At 51.2% G+C, this 24148-nt stretch overlaps 2 protein-coding genes across 4 annotated transcripts; one reads left to right on the plus strand and one right to left on the minus strand.

Annotated features, from left to right (window-relative positions):
* Window positions 1-638: 638 nt before the first annotated feature.
* Slc35g6 (solute carrier family 35 member G6) lies at window positions 639-2373 on the minus strand. The gene is made up of 2 exons (XM_042670869.1): window positions 2267-2373; window positions 639-1817 (listed from the first exon to the last, which is right to left on the minus strand). Exons 1-2 carry the CDS (start codon window positions 2267-2269, stop codon window positions 804-806), a joined length of 1017 nt encoding a protein of 338 aa, XP_042526803.1. The 5' UTR covers window positions 2270-2373; the 3' UTR covers window positions 639-803.
* Window positions 2374-3699: 1326 nt separating this feature from the next.
* Window positions 3700-22367, plus strand: Zbtb4 (zinc finger and BTB domain containing 4). Of its 3 annotated transcripts, none has more exons than XM_042670797.1 (4): window positions 3700-3825; window positions 16490-16588; window positions 16999-18056; window positions 18697-22367. In XM_042670797.1, exons 3-4 carry the CDS (start codon window positions 17008-17010, stop codon window positions 20636-20638), a joined length of 2991 nt encoding a protein of 996 aa, XP_042526731.1. In that variant the 5' UTR covers window positions 3700-3825; window positions 16490-16588; window positions 16999-17007; the 3' UTR covers window positions 20639-22367. The 3 variants fall into 3 exon arrangements, with proteins under 3 accessions (XP_042526731.1, XP_042526729.1, XP_042526730.1); XM_042670795.1 differs by having other exon boundaries at window positions 16521-16588; XM_042670796.1 differs by having other exon boundaries at window positions 16524-16588.
* Window positions 22368-24148: the final 1781 nt, after the last annotated feature.

Consider the following 24148-nt stretch of genomic DNA (forward strand, 5'->3'; position numbering starts at 1 on the left):
CTGGAGTGCTTGTACCGAGTCTTGGACCCAGATCCCCCAGCCTGAGACGATCCAAGAAGCCTCAGCTCGAAAGCCTGCTTTTTGGAAGGACTGGCTGCTGTCCGAGAGAGATCACGGGACTGCTACTACGGGGGGGGGGGAGGAGGGGGAGGGCGCGGGGGGGGGGGCGGGGAGGGACAGAATAACCCCGGGGCGAGATATGAAAGTCCTAGGAACGTTAAGGGCCAAGGAATTCGAACATTTAGGAAATCCTCCACTTCTGGAATATATTAGAAACAAACTGGGAGGCGGGGATCCCAAGGGATTCTCCAATAAGAGCGATGTAGAACTTCACACCCGCTCCATAGCCAAATACCCAGTGATCCTTGTTTGATGTTGGTGTCACGTCACCACCCCAAGGGGGGGGGGCACTACGAAGAGGGAAGGAAAGTGTCCTCCAGGGGGAAAAGCAACACTCCCCTCCCCCCAGCAGCTGCTGCCTATTTGCCTGACCACCTGCACACTCCAGCCCATTGCTCTTTCTGCTGCCCAGGGAAATTCTCCCCATGGCCCATAGCTAGCCTGCCTCAACCCCTTGTATCTAAAAGTACGCCTTAGTTATGTCCTGATTCCCAAGGCCCGGGTGAGGTCCCTTGGATCTCAGACTTGTTTTCGATCTTCCAGGTTTCCCCCCTCCACCAAGTCCCCAGTCACGCTTGAATCCCCATATCAGTTCTTTTCCAGGCACTTGTTCTCCCATGTTTGTATTCGTCTCTGCTATTTACCCCTGCCCCCCCAAAGTCCCCAGACACTCAAGTTCGATCTCACTCTTCCACCTGCCCTTGCTTCTCACAGCTGAGGTTCTGGGCGGTGATGATGGCAATGCTACCCAACACAACTCCTGCTCCCATGATGTCAGAAGGTGCCACCGTCTCATAGAGCACGTAATACTGCAGCATGAGGGCAACCACTACCTCAGAGTGCAGGACAGCGCACACCAGAGCAGGGTGGGCCTTGGTGACTGCATAGCTCACACACACAAAGGACACCAAGGCAAGGATCCCTACTGCCCCCACACAGCTCCAACTCAGAGGATCATTAGGTAGCACGGGGGTCTGCAGCACAAACAGTCCTGGCACACAGCCAATTAACCCCACCAAGCCAAATAAGAAGGCCACTGTGGGTAGGCAGGAGGGGAAGTGCAGGGAGCGGTAGACCAGAAGCCCCAGTGACAAGGCCAGGCCTCCCAGGAAAGCCAGCACATAGCCCAGGGCTGTGTAGAGGCCCGTGGTCCCCTCCTGCAATGTCCCTAGTCCAGGTCCCACGATAATGATCAGTCCCAAGGTGCTGCCTAACAGGCCACACCAGTCATAGCCGCTGAGACCCTGGCTCTCGAGGCAGAGTGCGAGGAGGGCAGAGCACACGGTGGAAGAACCTTTTCGAACTGTGGCAGCATTTCCTGCAGGTACCACCTGAACTGCACTGTAGGCACATCCGATGCTGAGGACATTGAGCAGAGCGTGGAGGAAGGCCCGCCCCCGGAAATCAGGAGGTCCTAGGAGAGGGTCACCACGAAGCTTAAGTAGCAGGGCAATGGGAAGGTGGAAGAGGCATCTACAGATGAGCAGCTCCAGTGAGGGCAAGTGGGAAGCCTGGTAAGCCATACGGGAGAAAGGACCCACAAAGCCAGCAGGCAGGCCCCCACCAAGCAGGGCTACAAGTAGGCCCTTGGTGGCATCGGAGGGCCGGCAGCGCTGGTTCGAAGGGAGGCCAGGCGGACTGGAGGATGGTGATGGCTGGGTGAAGTCAGGCAGGTTGAAGTAGGGGTGACTGCCAGCCTGTTAAGGAGAAAGGAACTCAAACACGAGAACACCTACAGTCTGGCGGATTTAGGGCAGCTTAAATGCTAGACTGATCTGAAATTCTGTCTGTAGGATAGTAGAGGAACTTGTAGGAGCTCGAAAGGGTTTGAAAAATAGATTATGTGGTACGATGTAAGCCTTAAGCATCTAGGGGGAAGCAGGGAGTAAACAGTCCCAGAGCATCATGTTTTTCTGGGCAGGTTGTTCCTGAGAGGGAAAAAACAATAACCGAGGAATGTTCTGTTGGCAAGTGGGGGACAGCTTCCCATGTTGTATATCTCTGTGATATCACAAGCTCTAGGGACTTCTGGGTGTTGCATTTGTGGGTATGTCTAAGACCACGGGGAGTTTTAGGGGAGAAGGGGAAAGAGGATGACCAGGATCAGTGTTGCCCTTGCTACACCCTCTGTTCCCCCCATACTCACCATCCTTCCTTGGACTTCCTCTCTCCTCCTGGCTCAGGGGGCCTGAGCCCCTCAGAGCTCCAGCCATTGTGACCTGGTTGGAGTGGGGGTGGAGTTCTTTCCCTGGAACCTTCCTGAGGGGGGTGGGCCTGTTTTCTCATTAATTCCAACTCTGTGTGTTTTATATCTGTCCCTCTGTCTGATTCCTTTTTCTCACTTCTCTTTATAACTAGCTTAATGATGAGGCTTCTTTGGACTTAGTTTTGTCTCATCTTATTTCATAAAGGGTTTTTTTGTTTGTTTGTTTTTGCTAGTCCTGGGACTTGAACAGGGCCTAGATACTGTCCTTGAACTTTTTTGCTCAAGGCTAGCTGGCACTCTACCACTTCAGTCACAGCTGCACTTTTGGCTTTTTGCTGATAAATTGGAGATAGAGGCTCACAGACTTTCCTGCCTGGGCTGGCCTCAAACCCAGATCCTCAGCTCTTAGCTTCTTAAGTAGCTAGGATTACAAGTGTGACCCACCAGCACCTGTCATACTTTTTAGGAGAGTAGTTCTGAGGAGCTAGCTCCTGTTTTTGTTTGTTTGTTCTGTTTTTGTTTATGTGGTACTGAGGAATCTAACCTAGGGCTTCATGCATGCTAAGCAAGCACTCTACCACTAAGCCACATTCCCAGCCCCGTCCTGTATTTTTTAAAGTTTTCCAGAGTTGGAGAGGAGTTCTGAAATCTCCTCTCTGGAATTTCAGGAAGGTTTCGGGGTCTATTTCCACCTGGTGTTTTGCTGGTGCAAATAAGCCACAGCAAAACATCTGTATTTATGTACAAATATATGGATGTGGCTATTTCTGTTGGTGGAGGCAAAGTGCTCAGCTGCATGTTTATCTGATCTGGTTGTCATAGATATGTGCTTCACTATGTAGGGTTAAGTTCTTCTTGCCTGTGGGCCCAGTGACATCCCCACACATTCCTCTGTGTGTATGTGTACACGCGCGCCCAAGGAAGCCCCATGAACGTGCTGACCCGGGTTCTGTGGGTCTCACGGGGCCCCACCGTGTATCTGCGACCCCAGAGGATGGGTTGTGTGTGCTCATTCTGCGCGTGTGTCACCGCGGAACGAAGGGCGCGTGGAGAAAGGGCGGGCAGGGGGTGTCCTTCCCAGAGCAGGTTGTCGTGCGCCCCTCGGGGGTACTGCAGCCTAGCCTGCCCTCGCGCAGTGTCCACCCTATCCGTGGGCCTGCGCCTCGCGGTTCCCTGCGTGGGATCGGCCTGGCGGAGGCCATCGGATGCTGGAGCCTGGTGCCGCCGGTGCCGGCTGCGCTGCGCCGGCCTCGTCTCGGCGGCGGTGGTGGCGCTGGGGGGGGGGGGACTGTTTCCGGGGGTGGGGGTGGGGGTAGGACCGGGGCGGGGGGAGCCGATGATGTCAGCGGCGGCGGCGGCGGCGGGGCCGGGCCGGGGCCGGGCGCTGGGGGGGCCCGGGCCGAAGCCAGAGCCAGAGCTGGAGGCGGGCGAAACCGGAGCGGCCGGGGGCGGCCACGGTGATGAGCCGGGCCTGGTGGACACGGCGCCATCGCAGTCAGGTGGGCCCCGGGGCGAACCGGGCAGAGCCAGGGCGGACCGGAGCCCACTGCCGGGACCCCTCCCCGCTGCCCGGCGCCGCGGGGGCCCCGGCCGCGCCCCACGCCCAGACCGCTCCCCTTTGGAGTTGACCTGGGGGCGCAGGGGTCGGGGGCTGAGTAGGCCCCGCCCCCGGGAGCACACAGCGCTGGGGGGGGGGGGGCGACTAAAGGAGGGCCCTGGTATGGCGTCCGAGTGAGCGGTGGCCGGGGGACCCAACTACCCGGGACCATCAAGGGGGTGGAGGGGGGTCGCCTTCACTCCTGAAGGGTTAATTCTGCAGCCTCATGTCCCCCTCCCTCTGTGGGGCAGGTTGGGGGTGGGGTGGGGCGGGTGTGAGCCCGGGCTAGCGCTGCAAACTGCTGGAAGGGCGATGGCGTAGGAGCCAGGCAGAGAGGGGGGGAGGGGTGGGCCGCTGAGCGCCCCAGAGTTGGGGTGTTCGGGGTGTGCATTGAAAGCAGGGGCCCCGGAACCGCCAGCCCGTCGGGGCAGGGTTGTAGCTGCGAGTCTCGGAGATTGTATCTCCCTGCCGTGTTGTGGGGCAAGGTAAAGTGCCCTGGGCACCACCGTTTGCTCTTCTAGCACCCAAGGGTCCAGGTAAGGCCCTCAACTGGGCCATAGAAATAGACAGCCAGGAGGGGTATCCAGTGTTGTGGAGCAGAATTACCAGATATGGCTCTGTGGCTCTGGGTGACAGACATTCTAAGGAGGGCACAATACCTTGAGCACAGTTTGTTCATGTATGTTTTCTTGCACGCATGTCTTGAGTTGCACATAGGAACTGTTTATGTAAACAGTTGTTCTCTGAGTGGCTGGCCTGTCGGGTATATGCTATGGAGGGCGCCAGGATGTTTCCATTTGAAGGGACAAGTTGCGGACTTTTGAGTCAGAAGGGATGTCAGGGTCCTGTTTCTGTAGCTCTGCTGAGGTGTGGTCCAGTTGTGGCGAGGTCAGGCGGATGGCTAAGTTTGTGTGTGATGAGCAAGTTGCAAGGGGATTTGCCTATCTGGAACTCAAATCCCACTGACCACAAGGGAAGTGAGAAACCCTAGGGTGTGTCTAGGGTGCCTGCGGGTCTGCTGGCACCGGTGTGAGGGGGTCTGGGTGGGATATGCAAGTTGTGTGATCATGGGCAGCCAAGCAAGAAGGCTGTGTGTTTGCACCATCCTCCACAGGATTCTTTGGTGACGTTGTTTGTGGGGGCCTGTCTGGACTCTCTGTAGGGTTGGGAGGCAAACAGAAAACATTTGTGGGGCGAGAGGTGGCATGACAGGGCAATGTGGGCCTTAGATCCAGAGACCAGCCATAGCTGTGTGTGTGCTTACCTTCCTTGTGCTTAACTGGTGGTGTGGGGCTGCCAAAGGAATGTTAAGGAAAGTCGGGGAGATAAATATGGGCAGAGTAGGAGCAGCAGGCAGGAGGCATGGGGTGGTACAGCTTGTCTTTTCCAGGGTCTGTTGCTTGCCCCTCATCCAGTGGGTCAGGGTCACTGGGAGGAGAGTGTTGGCGCCTGCAAGGGAAGTGAGCTTAGACAGAGTGGCTCCTTGGCCATGTTTATGTAAAGGTCGGGTGTGACTTTTGTCACTAAAATGGAAAAAAAAAAAACAACGATGTGAAGTTTTCAGCTCCTCCCGGTTCGGTTTGCTCACTCGCTCTTGCTCACTCATCCTCTCCCTCTATCTCCTCCTTGCGGGGGATCTCTGACGCACACTGGGCACCACTCCTGTGATTAGAAGGGCCTCAGACAGAATTTGCTCAGTAGGCAGATTCCTCAGAACAGGTTTTCTTCACCTTTGGGGCCTGGGCCCTTCAGTAGGTTGTGTGTGTGAGTGTGTGTGTGTGTGTGTGTGTGTGTGTGTGCGCGTGCGTGCGCGTGCGTGCACGCATGCGTGCGTGCGTGCACGCATGCGTACATGCCTGTTTGCTCCAGTTGTATACAACACTGTACTGCGCCTGGCTTGTGGGAGGATATGTACAGACAAGGAGGTCGGAGGGTACCTTGGCTGGATCCTCTGTGTGGGGAGGGAACTGGCTGCCATGTGAGGCCTGAACAGCAGGTGCAAGACAGTAGCCCTACACCACAATGAAGAGTTATGGCGGCTCTGCAGCTTCCTCACTGGCATTTCCCTGAGCATGCCCTCAGTTCCACACCTGTAAAATGGGTCTTACTGTCTGACCTACCTTACCTTCCAAGAGTGCATAGGAAACAGACTTGAGAAGCAGAAACAGCCCTTGGCAGCCCTCTACCAGGACCAAGAATCCCTTTCTCTTGGCTTTGCTAATAATAATAGCCATAACATTTGGTTTGGGCCTGCTATATACCAGGCACAGTTCCCAGGGTTTTACATCTCATTGTCTATCCAGTCTTCATGGTAGGTACTCAGAGTACCTCACTTTTTCAGGTTGAGGTAACTGAAGCTCAGAGAAGTTAAGCAATATCCCCTAAGTTATTTAGCTAGAGAGAGTTAAAGCTCATTTTGAACCCATGCAATTGGGTTCTAGAATCTGTGGTTTTGTTTTGTGCCCGTACTAGGACTTGAACTTAGAGCCTAGGCACTGTCCCTTAGTTTTTTCGCTCAAAGCTGGCATTCTGCTACTTGAGCCACACCTCCACTTCCTTTTTTTTTTTTTTTTCCTAGCTAACTGGAGATAATTTCATAGACTGTCTTGCCTAGGCAAGCTTCGAACTGCAATCCTCAGATCTCAGCCTCCTGAGTAGCTAGGATTACAGGCATGAGCCACTGCACCTAGCTGAATCTGTGGTCTTGAAGCTGTGCTCTGCTACCTTTCTGAACATCTTCATGAACTCTCCCACTTGCACTCTTTCCATTTCCAAAGACAAGTGTGCTCTTGGGAATCCCAGCATAGGCCACGAGAACCTAAGTCTTTGCTATTGTGTTATGTGGGTCCTGGCCATAAAGGCACACAATGTTGATGAATCAGAGGAAGGAGAGATTATCCTTGTTCTGTGAGTCTGTAAGGCTCAACGAAGAGCTTGCATTTCAGTTCGATCTTAACATTTTGGAATTGTATTGAGAAAAGTCAGGGAAAGGACATTGCTGGCAGGAAAGCCCTCACCCTCCACCCCCCCCCCCACCCCCATCTAGGCAAAGGCATGGAGGTGGGCATGCAGAAACTAGAGAGCACACAGGGTGTTTGAGGAGAGAATGGCACAGTCAAAATTAAGGGAACACTGGTAAAGTGGCTCATGCATGTAATACTTAACTATTCAGGAGGCTGAGGTCTGGGGATCAAGGTCTTAAGCCAGCCTAGGCAGTCAGTGAGACTCTTATTTATCTCCAATTAATCATCAAAAAGCTGGAAGTGAAAATACAATAATTAAAAATAAAAAAGCCACTAGTGCTGGTAGCTCACACATGTAACCCTAGCTACTCAGGAGGCTGAGATCTAAGAATCGAGGTTCAAAGCCAGCCCAGGCAGGAAAGTCCATGAGACTCATCTCCACTATTAGCCACCAGAAAACTGAAACTAGAGCTGTGACTGGAAGTGCTAGAGCTCTAGCCTTGAGTGAAAGACAGTGACAGTATCCAGACCCTGAATTCAAGTCCCATGACTGACAAAAAAAAAAAAAAACAAAACTGGAAATGATGGAGGTATGGCTCAAGTTGTAGAGATGCAGGGTTTGGGGTTTTTTTTGTTGCTGTTGTTGTTTTGCCAGTCCTGGGGCTTTAACTCAGGGCCTGGGCACTCTCCCAAGCTGCTTTTGTTCAAGGCTAGCACCTGAGCTATAGCACTACTTCTGGCCTTTTTTGTTTATGTGGTACTGAGGAATGAAACCCAGGGCTTCATGCATGCTAGGCAAGCACTGTACCACTAAGCCACATTCCCAGCCCAGAGATGCAGCTTTGAGTGGAAAAGGTACAGCACTAAGACCCTGAATTAAAGTCTTAGTATTAACAAGGAAGGAAGGAAGGAAGAAAAGCAAGGAAGGAAGGAAGGAAGGGAGGAAGAAAGAAAGAAAGAAAGATAAAGGGATTAAGGGGAGCCTGGAGCTCAACCAGGGCTTCTGAGTGCCTACTGGAGGAATTTGAACTTCATTCTGGACTCAGTAAGGATCTGGGATAGCTTTGAGCCCTGGCATAATGACTAAGGATCACCAGTTAGGAATTCTGACTCCCGATGGGGGAAAGCAGAGTGGAAGGTATACCTATAGACAGGAGGCTAGCTAGGAGCCTATGACTTTGGACCATGAGTGTTAAGAAGTACTTGAAGCCAGGTGCCAGTGGCTCATTCCTATAATCCTAGCTACTCAGGAGGCTGAGATCTAAGGATCGTGGTTCAAAGCCAGCCTGAGTTAGAAAAGTCCGTGAGACTCTTATCTCCAATTAACCACCAGAAAACAGGAAGTAGCACTGTGGCTCAAATGGAAGAGTGCTTGCTTTGAGCTGAAGAGCACAGGGACAGTGTTGAGGGCCAGAGTTCAAGCCCCATTCCGGGGGGGGGGGGGAGGGGGGGGGACTTGAATTAGAGGGAGGTCAAGGGCAGAGCCATTCCCAAGCTCTCACAGTTTCAGCCAGACGTGGTGACAGCTAGGTTTGGGGGCCGCCGAGGGAAAGGGTGGAGTCAGACATGACACATTTAGCACTTAGCATGTGAGGCTTTGTGTGATTTATGTAATCAGTTGGCCCACCATATGCCCTTCAGGACAGGATCCAACTGTATGGCTGAGAGGTATTCATCATCTGGGGCAGCTAGGCCTGAATTCAAATCTTAACTCTGCTGCTTACAAGCTGGTTGACCTTGACCAAAGGATACATCCCTTTCTGAATCTTAGTTCCCTCTTGTGTAAAATTGGGAGCCTGTAGCTGGGTGCCAATGGCTCCCTTCTGTAATCCTAGCTACTCAGGAGGTTGAGATCTGGTGATCACAGGTTGAAGTCAGGCCAGGCAGGACAGTCTGTGAAATTCTTACCTCTAATTAACCACCAAAAAGCTGGAAGCAGAGCTGTAACTCAAGTGGAAGAGTGTCATCGGAAGTGTTCAGGGCAGTTCCTAGTCCCTGAGTTCAAGACCTAGAACTGGCACACCAAAAAATTGGATGGGCTGGGAAGGTGGCTCAGTGGTAGAGTGCTTGCCTTGCATGCATGAAACCCTGGGTTTGATTCCTCAGTACCACATAAGCAGAAAAAGCTGGAAGTGGTGCTGTGGCTCAAGTGGTAGAGTGCTAGCCTTGAGCTGAAGAGCTGAGGGACAGTGCCCAGGCCCAGAGTTCAGGCCCCATGACCGATTAAAAAAAAAAAAAAAATTGGATGAACACCTACTGTAAGGTATGTATAAGGTATTAAGTGAGACGATGCATGTAAAAGCCCCTAGAAATATACCAGGCAATTTGTACCTGGAATGTCATCAAGTTATAAAAAAAAAATTTTTTTTTGGTCACTCATGGGGCTTGAACTCTGGGCCTGGGTGCTGTCCCTAAGCTGTTCAGCTCAAGCCAGAGCTCTACCACTTGAGCCACAGAGCCCCTTCCAGTTTTCTAGTGGTTAACTGGACATAAGAGTCTCACAGACTTTCCTGCTTGGGCTGGCTTTGAACCATGATCCTCAGATCTCAGCCTCCTGAATAGCTAGGATTACAGGCGTGAGTCACCAGCACCCGGCTCCCCCTACTCTTTTTGTGACAGGATCTTGTATGTAGTCCAGGTTGGCCTCAAACTGTCATTCTCCTGCCTCGCCTCCTGAGGGTATATTTCTTCTTGCATATTATAGGTAATAATTTTCATGCCCAGCTTCCAGTCAGATTTGTTGGTGGTGGTGGTGGATGCTGTCCCTGAGCACTTCAGTTCAAGGATAGCACTCTACCAATTGAGCCACAGTGCCACTTCCATTTTTCTGGTAGTTAATTGGAGATAAGAGTCTCATGGACTTTCCTGCCCAGGCTGGCTTTGAACCGAGATCCTCAGATCTCAGCCTCCTGAGTAGTTAGGATTACAGGCGTGAGCCACCAGCACCTGGCTCCAGTCAGATTTTGTAAGCAAATTCTTTCTCATTTACCATTGTTGTTGTTGTTTTGGGTTTTTTTGTTTTGTTTTCTTTTTTTGTCCGTTATGGGTCCTGAAATCTGGGCCTGGGCGGCGTCGCTCAGCTCTTCAGCTCAAGGCTAGTGTTCTGCCACTTGAGCCACAGCTTTCTCTGCTTCTGTGGTGCTGAGGATTCGAACCCAGGGCCTCACACATGCAAGGCAAGCACTCTACCACTGAACTGTCTTCCCAGCCCCTGTTTTATTTTCTTGACGCTACTACTCGGGTTTGAATTCAAGGCTTTCTGCTGTCATTTGGCTTTTTCTCTCAAGGCTGATGCTCTTATCATTTGTTCCATACCTACACTTTTTTTTTTGTCGGTCATGGGGCTTGAACTCTGGGCCTGGGTGCTGTTCCCTGAGCTCTTCAGCTCAAGGCTAGCGTTCTCCCATTTGACCACAGCGCCACTTCCAGTTTCCTGGGGGTTATTTGGAGATAAGAGTCTCTCCAACTTTCCTGCCAGGGCTGGCTTTGAACCACGATCCTCAGAGCTTAGCCTTCTGAATAGCTAGGATTACAGGTGTAAGCCACCAGCATCATGCTTCTTAGATTTTTTTTTTCTTTTCTTTTCTTTTTCCCCCAGTCCTGGGGCTTGAAATCAGGGCCTGGGCACTGTCCTTGAGTTTCTTTTGCTCAAGGCTAGCACTCTAATACTTTTTTGTTTGTTTTGTTTTGTTTCTAGTCTTTTTTTTTTTTTGCATAGTTTATTGTAGATAAGGGTCTCACAGACTTTCCTGCCCAGGCTGGCTTTGAACCACAATCCTCAGATCTCAGCCACAGGCATGAGCCACCAGTGCCCTGCCCTAGCCCCAGGACTGGCACAAAAAATTTTTTAAAAAAATCAAAGAATAAAAACAATAAAAACCTAAAACCACAGAGCCACTAAACTTAAACTTGAAGTGTTTTTTTTTTTTTTTTTTATCACTGCCCTCCATTTTCCAGGATTGAATTATAAGACCTGGTACTATTGTCACTCTGTGTCCATGGGAGATTTGGTTCTGGGATGCCCCACAGATCCTGAAATCCTTGAATGTTCAACTATAAAAATGACATAATTTGCTGGGCACTAGTGGCTCATGCCTGTAATCCTAGCTACTCAGGAGGCTGAGATCTGAGGATCGAGGTTCAAAGCCAGCGTGGGCAGGAGAGTCCATGAAACTCTTATCTCCAGTAAGCCACCAGAAAACTGGTACTGGCACTGTGGCTCAAGTGGTAGAGTGCTAGCCTTGAGCTGAAGAGCTTGGGAACAGCACCCAGGCCCAGAGTTCAAGAACCATGACAACCAAAAAAAAAAAAGACATAATTCATCTGATCTCCACACATTCTCCCATGTATTTTAAATTATCTCACTTATGCTAGGCATCTGAGGATTGCTGTTCAAAGCCAAGCTGGGCAGAAGTCTGTGACTTTTTTTTTTAATTTTATTTTCTTGTAAAGATGCTGTACAGGGACTGGGAGGGTGGCTCAGTGGTAGAGCGCTTGCCTTGCATGCTCGAGGCCCTGGGTTCCATTCCTTAGCACCACATAAGCCAAAAGGAAAAAGCCGGAAGTAGCGCTGTGGCTCAAGTGGCAGAGCGCTAGCCTTGAGCTGAAGAGCTGAGGGACAGTGCCCAGGCCCAGAGTTCAAGCTCCACGACTGGACCTCTCTGCTGTACAGAGAGGTTACGGTTACATCGGTAAAGTAATGAGTACATTTCTTGTTGGGCATTATTGCCCCTCCTTTGTTTTTCTCCCACTGAGAGACTCGTCTCCAATTAACCACCAGAAAAGTCAGAAGTGGAGCTGTGGCTCACATGGAAGAGCACTAGCCTTGAGTGAAAAATCGAAGGGACAGCATCCATGCCCTGAATTCAAGCTCCAGGACTGACACACACACATAAAAATTAGCTCATGTATAATACCTAATACTATCGCATATATACCAGCCAGTGGCTCATACCTGTAATCCTAGCTACTCAGAAGGCTGAGATATGAGGATCATGGTTCAAAGCCAGCCCAGGCAGAAAAGTATGTGAGACCCTTACCTTCAATAAACTACCAGAAAAACTGGAAGTGGCACTCTGGCTCAAGTGGTAGAGCACTAGTTTTGAGCTGAAGAGCTGAGGGACAGTGCCTAGGCGCAGAGTTCAAGGCCCATGACTAACAAAAAAAATGAGTTTATGCTTAGTGAAAGAGTGCTTGCCTAGTATGAATGAAGCCCTGGGTTCAATTCCTCAGAACCACATAACCAGAAAAAGCTGTGGCTCAAGTGGTAGAGTGCTAGCAGTCTTGCTCAAAGGAAGCTCAGGGAAGCTGGGCGCTGGTGGCTTATACCTCTAATCCTAGCTACTGAGGAGGTTGAGATTTATGGATTTTGGTTTAAAGCCAGCCTGGCCAGGAAATTCCGTGAGACTTTTATCTCCAATTAACCGCCAGAAAACCAGAAGTGGCACTGTGGCTTAAGTGGTAGAACACCAGTCTTGAGTTGAAGAGCTGAGGGACAACACCCAGCCCCATAGTTCAAGCCCCATGACCAACAAAAATAAAAATAAAGACATATATACCACAGAAATAGTTGTTATACTGTATTGTATAGGGAATAATGATATGGAAATATGCCTTACATATTCAGTATTCTCCCCAATTTGAGAAATCTTTATTGCAATCCCACAAATTGAGGACTATTAATCATTCTTGTCCCATCCTTAGACAGGCAATTTCGGTTCAGAGAAGTTAAGTAATTTTTCTAGGGTTACGTAGCTAGCATCTTCTTTATTTATCATAAGCCCTTGCAGGCAGGGTCCAGTTTGAGACAGATGAAATCTGAACAGCTGGGTCCAAACCTCAGTTGGTTTAGCAACAAGACCAAGGGCCAATCACTCCATCACTTCATTCCCTGAAAAATGGGCTGAATGTTTAATTTCCTCATTATATGATCATTTTGAGTGTTGAAATGAGATGATGCAGATAAAATACTTTGCACAAAAATGTCTCACAAATGGTATCTACAAAGACCATGATGAGGGCTGGGAAGATGGCTCAGTGGTAGAGTGCTTGCCTTGCATGCCTGAGGCCCTGGGTTCGATTCCTTAGCACCACATAGCAAAAAGAAAAAAAGCCGGAGGTGGCGCTGAGGCTTAAGTGGTAGAGCGCTAGCCTTGAGCTGAACAGCTGAGGGACAGCGCCCAGGCCCAGAGTTCAGGCCCCACTACCGGACCCAAAAAAAAAAATTAAAAAAAAAAAAAAAAGACCATGATGAGGCCTCATGCTGGTGGCTCATGCCTGTAATCCTAGCTACTCAACCATGATCTGAGGATCACGGTTCAAAGCTACCCAGCCAGGAAAATCCGTGAGACACTTATCTTCGATTAACCACCAAAAAACCAGAAGTGGTACTGTAGCTTCAAGTGGTAGAGTGCTAGCTAGCCTTGAGTGAAAGAGCTCAGGGACAGTGCCCAGGCTCATGACCAACAACAACAAAAAGACCATGATGATGATGATTCTGGATGATTGGATGATCTATAAGTGTTAGTCCAGGGAGGCTCTAATAAATCATGAAAGTCTTCATCTAAATATCATAGCAGCCCTCATCCAGCCTGCAACATACAGCCTGCAGGTGGGCAGGTCTGGACATGGGTAAATAGGGACTATAATTGGACATTGACTTCACTCATTCTTTCCTGACGGAAGGGACCTTCTAATTTTCACACAGGTGAGAGCCAAATTGGCTAGTGGCACTAAAATAGGGGCCATAAGTATGTTGTTCATTGTAGTTTCGTGAAGTCATTGGGGAACACAAGTTGTGAAGGCAAATTTTGTGAGATCAGACCCCAGCTTGGCTACTAACTGAGCAACCTATCTAGTTTATCTGAGCCTCAGTCAAAGTGGGGATGCTAACTGAAACTTTTTATGGTAGTAATGAAGGAAAACAAAAGAAATAATGCAAATAAAGTACTGGCTGTTAGGGTTCCAGTGGTCCAGAGATTGCCATGGAAGGGTGAGGTATCTGAACACAGCCCATAATGAGGTAAGGTCCCTTTCACCAGACATACAGCCTATTCACTATCCAGGAATGGACTGGGTAATGTTTGTTGTTGCTTTATGTTAGTGCTGGGGCTTGAGTTCAGGGCTTCAAGTTCTCACTTGGCTTTTTTTTTTTCCTCATGGCTGGCACTCTACCACTTGAACTATGCCTCCAGTTCCAAGAACTACATAACATTCGACCAGTTTCTTAGTCTGTGTCTGGCAGTCCGAGTTGTTAAAAACTAAACCTTTTGAATACCACCCTATTTACCATCTTGCTGTTTCTTGTCCAGGAGAGGTATCAAAGCCATAAATAGGAAAGGAACTTTTTTTTTGGGGGGGGGGTCCGGTCATGGGGCCTGAACTCTGGGCCTGGGTGCTGTCCCTCAGCTCTTCAGCTCAAGGCTAGCGCTCTACCACTTGAGCCACAGCGCCACTTCCGGCTTTTTTCTTTTTGCTTATTGTGGTGCTGAGGAATCGAACCCAGGGCCTCGAGCATGCAAGGCAAGCGCTCTATCACTGAGCCACCTTCCCAGACCTGGAAAGGAACATTTTCTTTTTTTTTTGTCGGTCGTGGGGCTTGAACTCTGGGCCTGGGTGTTGTCCCTCAGCTCTTCAGCTCAAGGCTAGCACTCTACCACTTGAGCTACAGCGCCACTTCCGGTTTTCTGGTGGTTTATTGGAGATAGGAGTCTCATGGTCTCTCCTGCCCGGGCTGGCTTTGAACCGAGATCCTCAGATCTCAGCCTCCTGAGTAGCTAGGATTACAGGCGTGAGCCACCAGCACCCGGCAGAAAGGAACATTTTTGCGGGTAACAATTTTCGGGTAAGAATTGATGAACTAGCTGGGCGCTGGTGGCTCACGCCTGTAATCCTAGCTACTCAGGAGGCTGAGATCTGAGGATCGCGGTTCAAAGCCAGCCCGGGCAGGAGAGACCATGAGACTCCTATCTCCAATAAACCACCAGAAAACCGGAAGTGGCGCTGTAGCTCAAGTGGTAGAGTGCTTGCCTTGAGCTGAAGAGCTGAGGGACAGCGCCCAGGCCCAGAGTTCAAGCCCCACGATCGACAAAAAAAAAAAAAGAATTGATGAACTCCCGATGCAGGATATTTCAGAAGATACATGTGATTCAGGACATTTGGGAAAGATGCCACAGAAAGAGGCTAGAATTCCCTGGAGGAAGAATGAGAGCAGCTAGAGCTGTCAGGTCTGCAGGCCTGTGTGGATTTGGCTAAGATGCTTGTATGGCTCTGGAAGTCAGATTTTCAGTCGAAAAACGAGAACCCAGGACCTTCTTGTGCCTAGGAGGGAATCAACTGTCAGGTGCTCTCTGGCTGATGAGGGCCATAACTTGGGCTTGGGTCACCTGCTATTCCCTTTGGATGAGCATTCTGGCAAAAGGTGAGGTGAGGGTGGCCTTTGCTCCCTCTTAAAGCCAAATCTGTAGTCCACCAAGTGTCAGAGTTAAAAAGTGAGACCCAAGCCGGGCGCTGGTGGCTCACGCCTGTAATCCTAGCTACTCAGGAGGCTGAGATCTGAGGATCGCGGTTCAAAGCCAGCCCGGGCAGGAGAGACCGTGAGACTCCTATCTCCAATAAACCACCAGAAAACCGGAAGTGGCGCTGTAGCTCAAGTGGTAGAGCGCTCGCCTTGAGCTGAAGAGCTGAGGGACAGCGCCCAGGCCCAGAGTTCAAGCCCCCACGACCGACAAAAAAAAAAAAAAAAAAAAAGTGAGACCCAGGTTTCCTCATTGCTGGTCTGATGACCTTTCCAGTGCCTTCTGGATACCAGAGTAAACAAGGTCCTATGCATGAATCAGTGCTTACCTGGCATAAATCTTCTCTAACATTTATAGGACGGGAAATCTGTGAAGAGGCCTTCTCCTAATTTGAGCATCTATAGTTTGATCCAATTTAAAAAATGCTTTATTTGGATATATAAATAAACTCATTGTGATAAAAGACAACATACAAATCTTTGATTTCCTTTCAGCCCCAAGCCTGAGCCAAGTGCATTTAAGAGTGATCGGTCAAGCCAAGTGTAATCCTAGCTTCTCAGGAGGCTGAGATCTGAGGATCACAGTTCAAAGCCAGCCTGGTTAGGAAAGTCCGTGAGATTCTTATCTCCAATAAACCACCAGAAAACCCGAAGTGGCGCTGTGGCTCAAGTGGTAGAGCACTCACCTTGAGCTGAAGAGCTGAGGGACAGTGCCCAGACCAAGAGTTCAAGCCCCACAACCAACCAAAAAGAAAGAAAGAAAGAAAAAAAAGTGATCTGTCAGGCTTTCCTGAAACAATGAGAATTGAACTGTGCTTGTGCTGCTGTGGTGTTGATGAATTGGGAATAGACAAATTACTTTGTTGCTGTATTTCTCAGGGCCAACAGAGCAAGACTGCAATAATCTGTGTGAGCTTTGAGGTCTGATTGGATGTGGCCAAGCAACCTGACAGGCTCCTGGGAGAGATCAGGGTTTACAGCACAGATCTGGGACCCTCTTTGACCCTGACAGCTTCCCAGTGCCTATTTCCTGGGGTCTCTTCCTTCCTAGTTTCCATCCTGATAACTCTTCTTTCTCTTCCACACAGATCCTTTGACGTGGTTTCTGTTTCTCCACAGGAGGAGGCTGGGCAGAAAGGACTCACTGAGCCACCTCCCACTCTACTCCATGTTGGCTGTGTTCTCAGGTGAGAATGCTGTACAGACTGTAGCTAGGAGAAATTGCACCTAAAGGAGCAGGTTAGCAAGGGCATCCATTTTATCCTGGCTGGGGAGTGACAGGAAATGGTTATGGGGGAGCTTTTTCTCCTTCCAGTGACAGAGAGGTTTGCATTGCATTAATCTGTGACTTTGGAGGATAGAAGGCCTTAGCCTTCACTGTGACCTAAAATATCACTGGCTTTTTCCGGCCTGGATATTAGATATTCTGGTTTTGGACATTGGCCAGACTTGGGTTAACCCCGGACATCTGTGACTCAGATTTCCACCAGATTCTGACCAGCAGCCTCTGACTTCCTCCCAGTTCATCTCCTGGTCTCAGAAGCCCCTGAACTATGTCCAGCCTTTGAGATTCTCCCTGGCCTCTTTCTTTCCCTAGGCTGGCGCCATGCCACCCCCTGCAGAGGTGACAGATCCATCCCATGCCCCGGCTGTCCTGCGACAGCTCAATGAACAGCGGCTCCGTGGCCTCTTCTGTGATGTCACCCTTATAGCCGGAGACACCAAGTTCCCAGCTCACCGCAGCGTCCTGGCTGCCTCGAGTCCTTTCTTCAGAGAGGCTCTGCTAGCTTCAGCCCCACTTGCCCTCCCACCAGTTCCTGGGGGCTCAGCTCCTAATCCTACAACCACCACAGCTGCCTCTTCCTCCTCCTCCTATTCTTCCTCTTCTTCCTCCTCCTCTTCTCCACCTCCAACCTCCCCTTCTGCTTCATCCCCACCCCGGGTCTTGGAGCTGCCAGGGGTCCCAGCAGCTGCCTTCTCTGATGTCCTCAACTTCATCTATAGTGCCCGGCTTGCACTTCCTGATGGTGGAGGGGATGGGGCAGCTGTAGCAGAGATTGGAGCCCTGGGCCGTCGACTGGGCATCTCACGCCTGCAAGGCCTAGGGGAGGGAGGTGATGCCTGGGTACCTCCGACTCCAGCCCCTGTGGCCACTTCACAACCTGAAGAAGACAGCTTCCATCCTGGGCCTAGGCCAGATGGAGAGTGGGAGGATGACAAGATGGAGACCCCAGACTCACAGCCTCCGCTGTCCAGGCGGTCTCTCCCCTGCCCTCGATGTGGAAAAACCTTCATCCATCCCAAGCGGCTGCAGACCCATGAGGCTCAGTGTCGACGGGGAGCCAATTCTCGGGTGTCTACAGGACTGGGAGCTGGAGGCCCTGGCCCTGGTGGTCCTGCAGGAGTGGATGCCTCAGCCCTGCCTTCACCAGTGAGCTTCCGAGGTGGCCCTGAGCACTTGGTGAAGGTAGTGGGTGGCCACGTGCTCTATGTGTGTGCAGCCTGTGAGCGTTCCTACGTGACCCTGTCCAGCCTAAAGCGCCACAGCAATGTGCACTCCTGGCGGAGGAAGTACCCCTGCCGCTACTGCGAGAAGGTGTTTGCTTTGGCTGAGTACCGCACTAAGCACGAGGTGTGGCACACTGGAGAGCGCAGGTGAGTGGCCAGGGCCTGGGTCATGGGAGGAAGTGGGGAGGGGGCAAGAGGACAAGAGAGGGAATGGGCAGAGCATGGGGCCCGGCAAGTCATCCATCCACCCTTGTGTCCTGACCCCTGCTCATTCACCCACCAACAACCTGCCTCCCTCCAGCCCCAGTTCCTTCCTGGTGTGTATCAGCAACTTGCTTGCCATACTGTGGCTTGGTTGCTATGAGGAAAGAAAAGAAGAGATGAGAAAATTATCCTCACTGGAGAAGACTCAGAATGTAGCCATGCCTGCCAGTATTTATAATACTCCAAACTGCACCTGGTATTTCCATAGTGCATCTGTTCCTAAGTCATTTCCCCATTCTGGCATTGGTGCGTCAGAAGAAGGCTTTGGGAGTTAGAATGCACAATTATTCCCAATTCACAGCTGAGGCCAAGAGTCATGCAGTGGGTAGGAGCTGCTGAGCTGGGACTGGGGCCCCACCTGAGGCTGGCAGGGCGAGGCAAGCTGCATGGAAGGAGAGTGAGCAGATGGCGGTGGGCGATAGAGGTTTGAGAGCTATAGAGGACCTAGGAAGCTGAGCGTCTGGTTTCAGAGCTTCTGACATCTTACTCTGTTTCTGCCCTGTTCCCTGTTGTCCTGACCCAGGTACCAGTGCATCTTCTGTTGGGAAACCTTTGTCACCTACTATAACCTGAAGACCCACCAGCGAGCCTTCCATGGCATTAGCCCTGGCCTCCTAGCCAGCGAGAAGACACCCAATGGAGGCTACAAGCCCAAGCTTAACACCCTCAAGCTGTACCGCCTGCTCCCCATGAGGGCAGCCAAGCGGCCCTACAAGACCTACAGCCAAGGAGCTCCTGAGGCCCCCCTTTCTCCACGCCTCCACCCACCAGCCCCTGTGGCCATGCCATCCAGCCCCCCACCCAAACCCCCACCTGCCCCCGAGCCTGGCCCGCCCCCCTCGGTCATCACCTTCGCCCACCCAGCTCCCTCGGTCATTGTCCACGGGAGCGGCGGCAGCAGCAGCGGCGGTGGAACAGGGGGTGGACTGGCCAGCACGGGAGGAGCCCAGGCCGCCTCAGTCATCACTTACACTGCTCCCCCAAGACCCCCCAAGAAACGGGAGTACCCGCCTCCGCCCCCTGAGCCTGCAGCCACACCCACCCGCCCAGCCTCCACCACTGTCAGCCCGGCCACAGCTGCAGGGCCCGGCACAGCCACAGAGGAGACCAAGAGCCGGAATCCTCGGGCAGGGCGGACTCTGACTTACACGGCCAAGCCCGTGGGTGGGGTCGGGGGGGCTGGGGGAGCCGCTGCCGGAACAGGCCGGGGCTCCCAGCTACCTGCTCCGCCCCCACTGTGTCAGATCACTGTGAGAATTGGAGAGGAGGCCATTGTCAAGCGTCGCATCTCAGAAACCGATCTGCGTCCTGGGGATCTGAGCGGAGAGGAGGTGGATGAGAGTGAGGAAGAGGAAGAGGAGGACGAAGAGGAGGAGGAGGAGGACAATGAGGAAGAATCAAAGGCCAGTGGGGAGGATCAGCTGTGGAGGCCCTACTATTCCTACAAGCCTAAGCGCAAGGCTGGAGCTACCAGCGGGGGCAGCAGTGGGGGCAATGGGATTCCCCGAAGTCGACGACCACCACGCTGGAGGCAGAAGCTGGACCGGAGGGGCTGGGAAGAGAGCCCAGCCCTGGAAGTCCCAACAGGGCGGCCACGCGGTGAGCGGAGGCACCACTGTGGGGACTGTGCCCAGACCTTCCCCAACCTGAGGAAGCTTCGGAAACACCAGGAAGCCCATAGTGGGGGCTCGCACAGCTCCAGGACTGGACGGAGGCCTTCTACCCGCTTCACCTGCCCTCACTGCGCCAAGGTGTGCAAAACAGCCGCTGCCCTGAGCCGACACGGACAGAGGCATGCTGCCGAGCGGTCTGGGGGGACCCCCACCCCTGTCATCGCCTACTCCAAGGGCAGTGCTGGCACCAGGCCTGGAGCTGTCAAGGAGGAGGCTCCCCAAGAGATGCAAGTGTCCTCCTCCAGTGGGGAGGCCGGAGGTGGGAGTGCTGCTGCTGAGGAGGCTCCAGACACGGCCTCACTCCAGGACCCTGTCATCTCAGGGGGTGAAGAACCCCCAGTAGCAGTAGGGGGTAGCCATGGGTACCCTCCTGTGCAGGAATTCCCCCTGGCCTTAATAGGGAGGGGCCGGGAACCTGGCAGTGGCAGAGGCAAAGCTGGAGGTGAGGGGCCAGTGGGGGCTTCCCAGGGGGACCAGATGGAAGCTGCAAAAGTCACCTTCTATCCTGAGCCCTACCCACTCGTCTATGGCCCCCAGCTCCTGGCTGCCTACCCTTACAACTTCAGCAACTTGGCTGCTCTCCCAGTTGCTCTCAACATGGTCCTACCTGATGAGAAGGGTGGGGGGGCCCTTCCCTTCCTGCCAGGAGTCTTCAGCTACACAGTGAATCCTCAAGCAGCTCCTCCTACTCCCCCAACTCCACCACCCCCAATTCTTCCTCCATCAGGTCCTCCTAAGGGAGAAGGGGAAAGGGCAGGAGTTGACAGAACGCAGAAGGGAGATGTGGGGTGAGCCAGGCTGTGGGACCCGGATCTCGTTTCACCAGATGCCACCCTCCCTGAACCCCCACCACCACTACCAGCTCCCTGGCCTCCTTTGCCCCTTGGGAGCCCCACCACACTTTTGTGCAGGGACTTGGGGGTCCCTGGAGCTCAGGGGTCAGGCTGCTTCGTGTGAGATCGTAGTTTTCCCATCTCCTGGGAAGGGATCTTTAGTTGTTCCCCTCTCACTCTTCCTCCAGGGAATGGCCCCCTTGAGGGGCAGGGCCAGCTCCCACCCCTTCTCCAGCCCTTGGGGCAACTGAGCAATATACTTATCTGAATCTCTATTCACAGCCCCCACCAGCTCTGAATGTCTAACCTGCTCCCCTCATTGGTAAACCTAGGCGGGGGGAAAACATCTCTCACTTCATTATCTTGCTGTTTCTGAAGCTTTCTGAGTCCTTCCCCAGATGCTTCCAGCACATTCCATTCTGTGTGGCCCAGGGCCTGGACCAGACCATTGTGATAGCTGCCCCACCCACCTGCCTGGGAGCATGGCTTCGGATTCCGTTCTTCCCAAGGGTGGGTTTTTCTTCTGTCCTTGTTTCCTTCACATCCAGATGCCACGCCTTCCTTGGCTCTCATGCCTTTGGATCTTCCATACTTCTTCCTGTGCTCCTAGACTTTGGAGGTGGCCTTGCCCAATCCAGGTTCAAAGGAGGTGTTAGGGGAAAGGATACACCTCTGTTTCATGACTGAGCACTTTTCCAGTCCAGGACAGGGAATTCTTGGTTCCTACCTTGACTTTCAAATCCAGTGAACCCTCAGATTCTTCCAAGGGAAAAGAGGTGAGTAGATCATGCCTCTTCCTGCCTTTACATATGGCCTCTTTTGGGCTACACCAGATTTGAGAGCCAAGGACACCATATGGGATGAGGAAAAGAATCTATGTTCTACCTGCTTCCCCCCTCATGGTTTCTCCCAGACTAGACCAAATAGCCAGAAAAAAAAAAAAACAAAAAAAAACTATGGGGGTTCAATGAGTGGGTAAGCCCAAGATTTGCACATGACCTTTCATCCTTACCTTCCCCCCATCTTCCCCAGTGTTGCTGTCCTCACCAGATGGTTTGCGGGGGACCATCCTACTCTCCTGGTGGGCTTTGGGGTATCCCCACCAACTTTCCCTCCAAAATAGCACCTTATACCCCATCTTTGACTCAGTTCCCCACACCCAAAGATCCCAGCCTAGGGAAGGGGTGCAGGGACCATAAATAGTCCCTAATCCCTAATTTGCACTAGTTAACCCTGGTCAGGGGTCCGTTTTTCCTTCCAGTGGGGAGAAGAAGAAATGTTTGCTCTTAGTTCTTTTTGAAAACAGAGCCTCCCTGCTCTGTAATTGGATAAGTATTTCCCATCCCATCCACCTCCATTCAAGTCAAGAGGAGAGCCAGTTTGGGGGAACAAATTTGACAAGTGGGAGTTAGAGGAGCTGCAGTTTAAAAAGGGAGAAAGGTCACTGTCATCAAAATGGCAACATTTCTCTCAGCTACTGTTTTTTGTTTTTTTTTTAACTTCTTGTTTTATTTTGCCAAGATGGCTGCCCTCTCAGTAACTACAGAGAGGACAAGATCATGGCTTTTGGAGGGAGGTAAGTTTGTAGAGGTCCAGAAGCATCCTCCTACGCCTTCCAGCATATAGGAAAGGGGAGGGAAGGATTTTTTTTTTTTTTTTTTGGTTGGTTGTGGGGCTTGAACTCAGGGCCAGGGCACTGTCCCTGAGCTCTTTCTCAAAGCTAGTTCTCTACCACTTTGAGCCACAGCTCCACTTCCAGTTTTCTGGTGGTTAGTTGGAGATAAAGAGTCACACAGGGACGTTACAGCCCAGGCTGGCTTCAAACTGTGATCCTCACATCTCAGCCTCCTGAGTAGTTAGGATTACAGGCATGAGCCACTGACACCTGGTGAGGGAAGGATTTTGACAGGCTCCCTGAATGTTTAATACAGAGGAGTCACTCCATTCCTCCTCTGTCTCTTTGCACTTTTCTTGGTCTTGGCCATAGCCTGCGTGAAGAATTTCCTACTGAATGTAAAAAGCTCCAATTTTTAAAAGAGGAAAAGGTTTAAATGGAAAAATGCAAAAAAAAAAAAAATCACTAAAAATTCCCACTGATCTTGTTTCTGGCACTTTAGAAAAACTGCGAAAAATACATAATAAAGAATACATATATGTATATATATACATATATATGAGATCTACACACAAATATATATACATATATATGTGTGTATACACATACACACACACACACACACACACACACACACACAGAGCGGAACCACAGGGAGACTGAGGAAAGCATGGAGGCAGGAGACAGATGTGATGACAGTCATCCTATACCCTTCACCTGCACTCCTCTTAGGAACACAGGCACAGGGAAATGGAAGGGGCTGAAGATGGTGGGGAATTTGAATTTCAGATTAGGTCAAAATTCTAAAACCATGGACATTGTGAAAGAATTGAGATTGTAGACACTTTTTGACAATATGGTTAAGGCAAATAGCTTCCTGAATTTAGGGGTTCTGGACAACAAATGAGATTGTAACAAAGTGGAGATTAAACTATATGTATTTGAGCTTGGGAATCTGAGTTTCATGTTGCACATGTTGGCAATTTGGGATTTTGCAGTTTTGTCATTTGAAAATGATCCAGTCTGTTTGTGCCCTCTTTCCTCATGTTTCCAGGGAAGAGGGTGATGGAATGGGAAAGCCACTGGTTCTGTGCCACAACACACAAGATTTAGAATTCTACAGACTGTAGCTCTATAAGTAGTGAGGACCCTGATTTAGAGAAACTGACCAATATTTATCTCCGCATTTGTGTGTGTGTCCAACTCTCTAGGCCAATAAACCAACAAGACAAATGAACTGTGCTCCACAGTAGGATTCCAGGTGCAATTATTTGTGTGGCTGGTGAGTCTGGGGGAAAGGGACATACTGGCTCACAGGGATCCTAGGGCTTGTAGCCCTATTCTTCCTCATAAGACAACTTCCAGCAGTTGAATAGATATGAGGCTTGTTGACTCTAGCTGCTTCAGTTACTTGTAGTCCCTAAGTTCTAGCTGACTGGTCTGACCTCCAGGCAGAAACATTTACTGAGTCCACATCACGCAGACTGCTGTGCCAAAGTACTGGGTGCAAGATGTGTGTCCTGAACAACCCTGTCATGAATCCTAGCTACTCAGGAGGCTAAGATCTGAGGATCACAGTTCAAAGCCAGCCCAGGCAGGAAAGTCTGTGAGACTCTTTTTTTTTTTTTGGTTGTGGGGCTTGAATTCTGGGCTTGGGTACTGTCTCTGCACTCTTCAGCTCAAGGCGAGCGCTCTACAGCTTGAGCCACAGAGCCACTTCCAGTTTTCTGGTGGTTAATTGGAGATAAGAGTCTCACATTTTTTCCTGCCCCAGCTGGCGTTGAACCGTTGATCCTCAGATCTCAGCCTCCAGAGTAGCTAGGATTACAGGCGAGAGTCATCGGCACACGGCCA

This window comes from Dipodomys spectabilis, unplaced genomic scaffold (assembly GCF_019054845.1).
Source record: "Dipodomys spectabilis isolate Male_0828 unplaced genomic scaffold, ASM1905484v1 ptg000576l, whole genome shotgun sequence".
In the NCBI taxonomy this organism is placed as follows: domain Eukaryota; kingdom Metazoa; phylum Chordata; class Mammalia; order Rodentia; family Heteromyidae; genus Dipodomys; species Dipodomys spectabilis.

Bases quoted from the DNA above. Each gene is read 5' to 3' on its own strand.
- Zbtb4 (XM_042670797.1), top strand. From the start codon at position 17,008: ATGCCACCCCCTGCAGAGGTGACAGATCCATCCCATGCCCCGGCTGTC. The intron at 18,057-18,696 runs GTGAGTGGCCAG...GTCCTGACCCAG, and splicing joins TGGCACACTGGAGAGCGCAG to GTACCAGTGCATCTTCTGTT.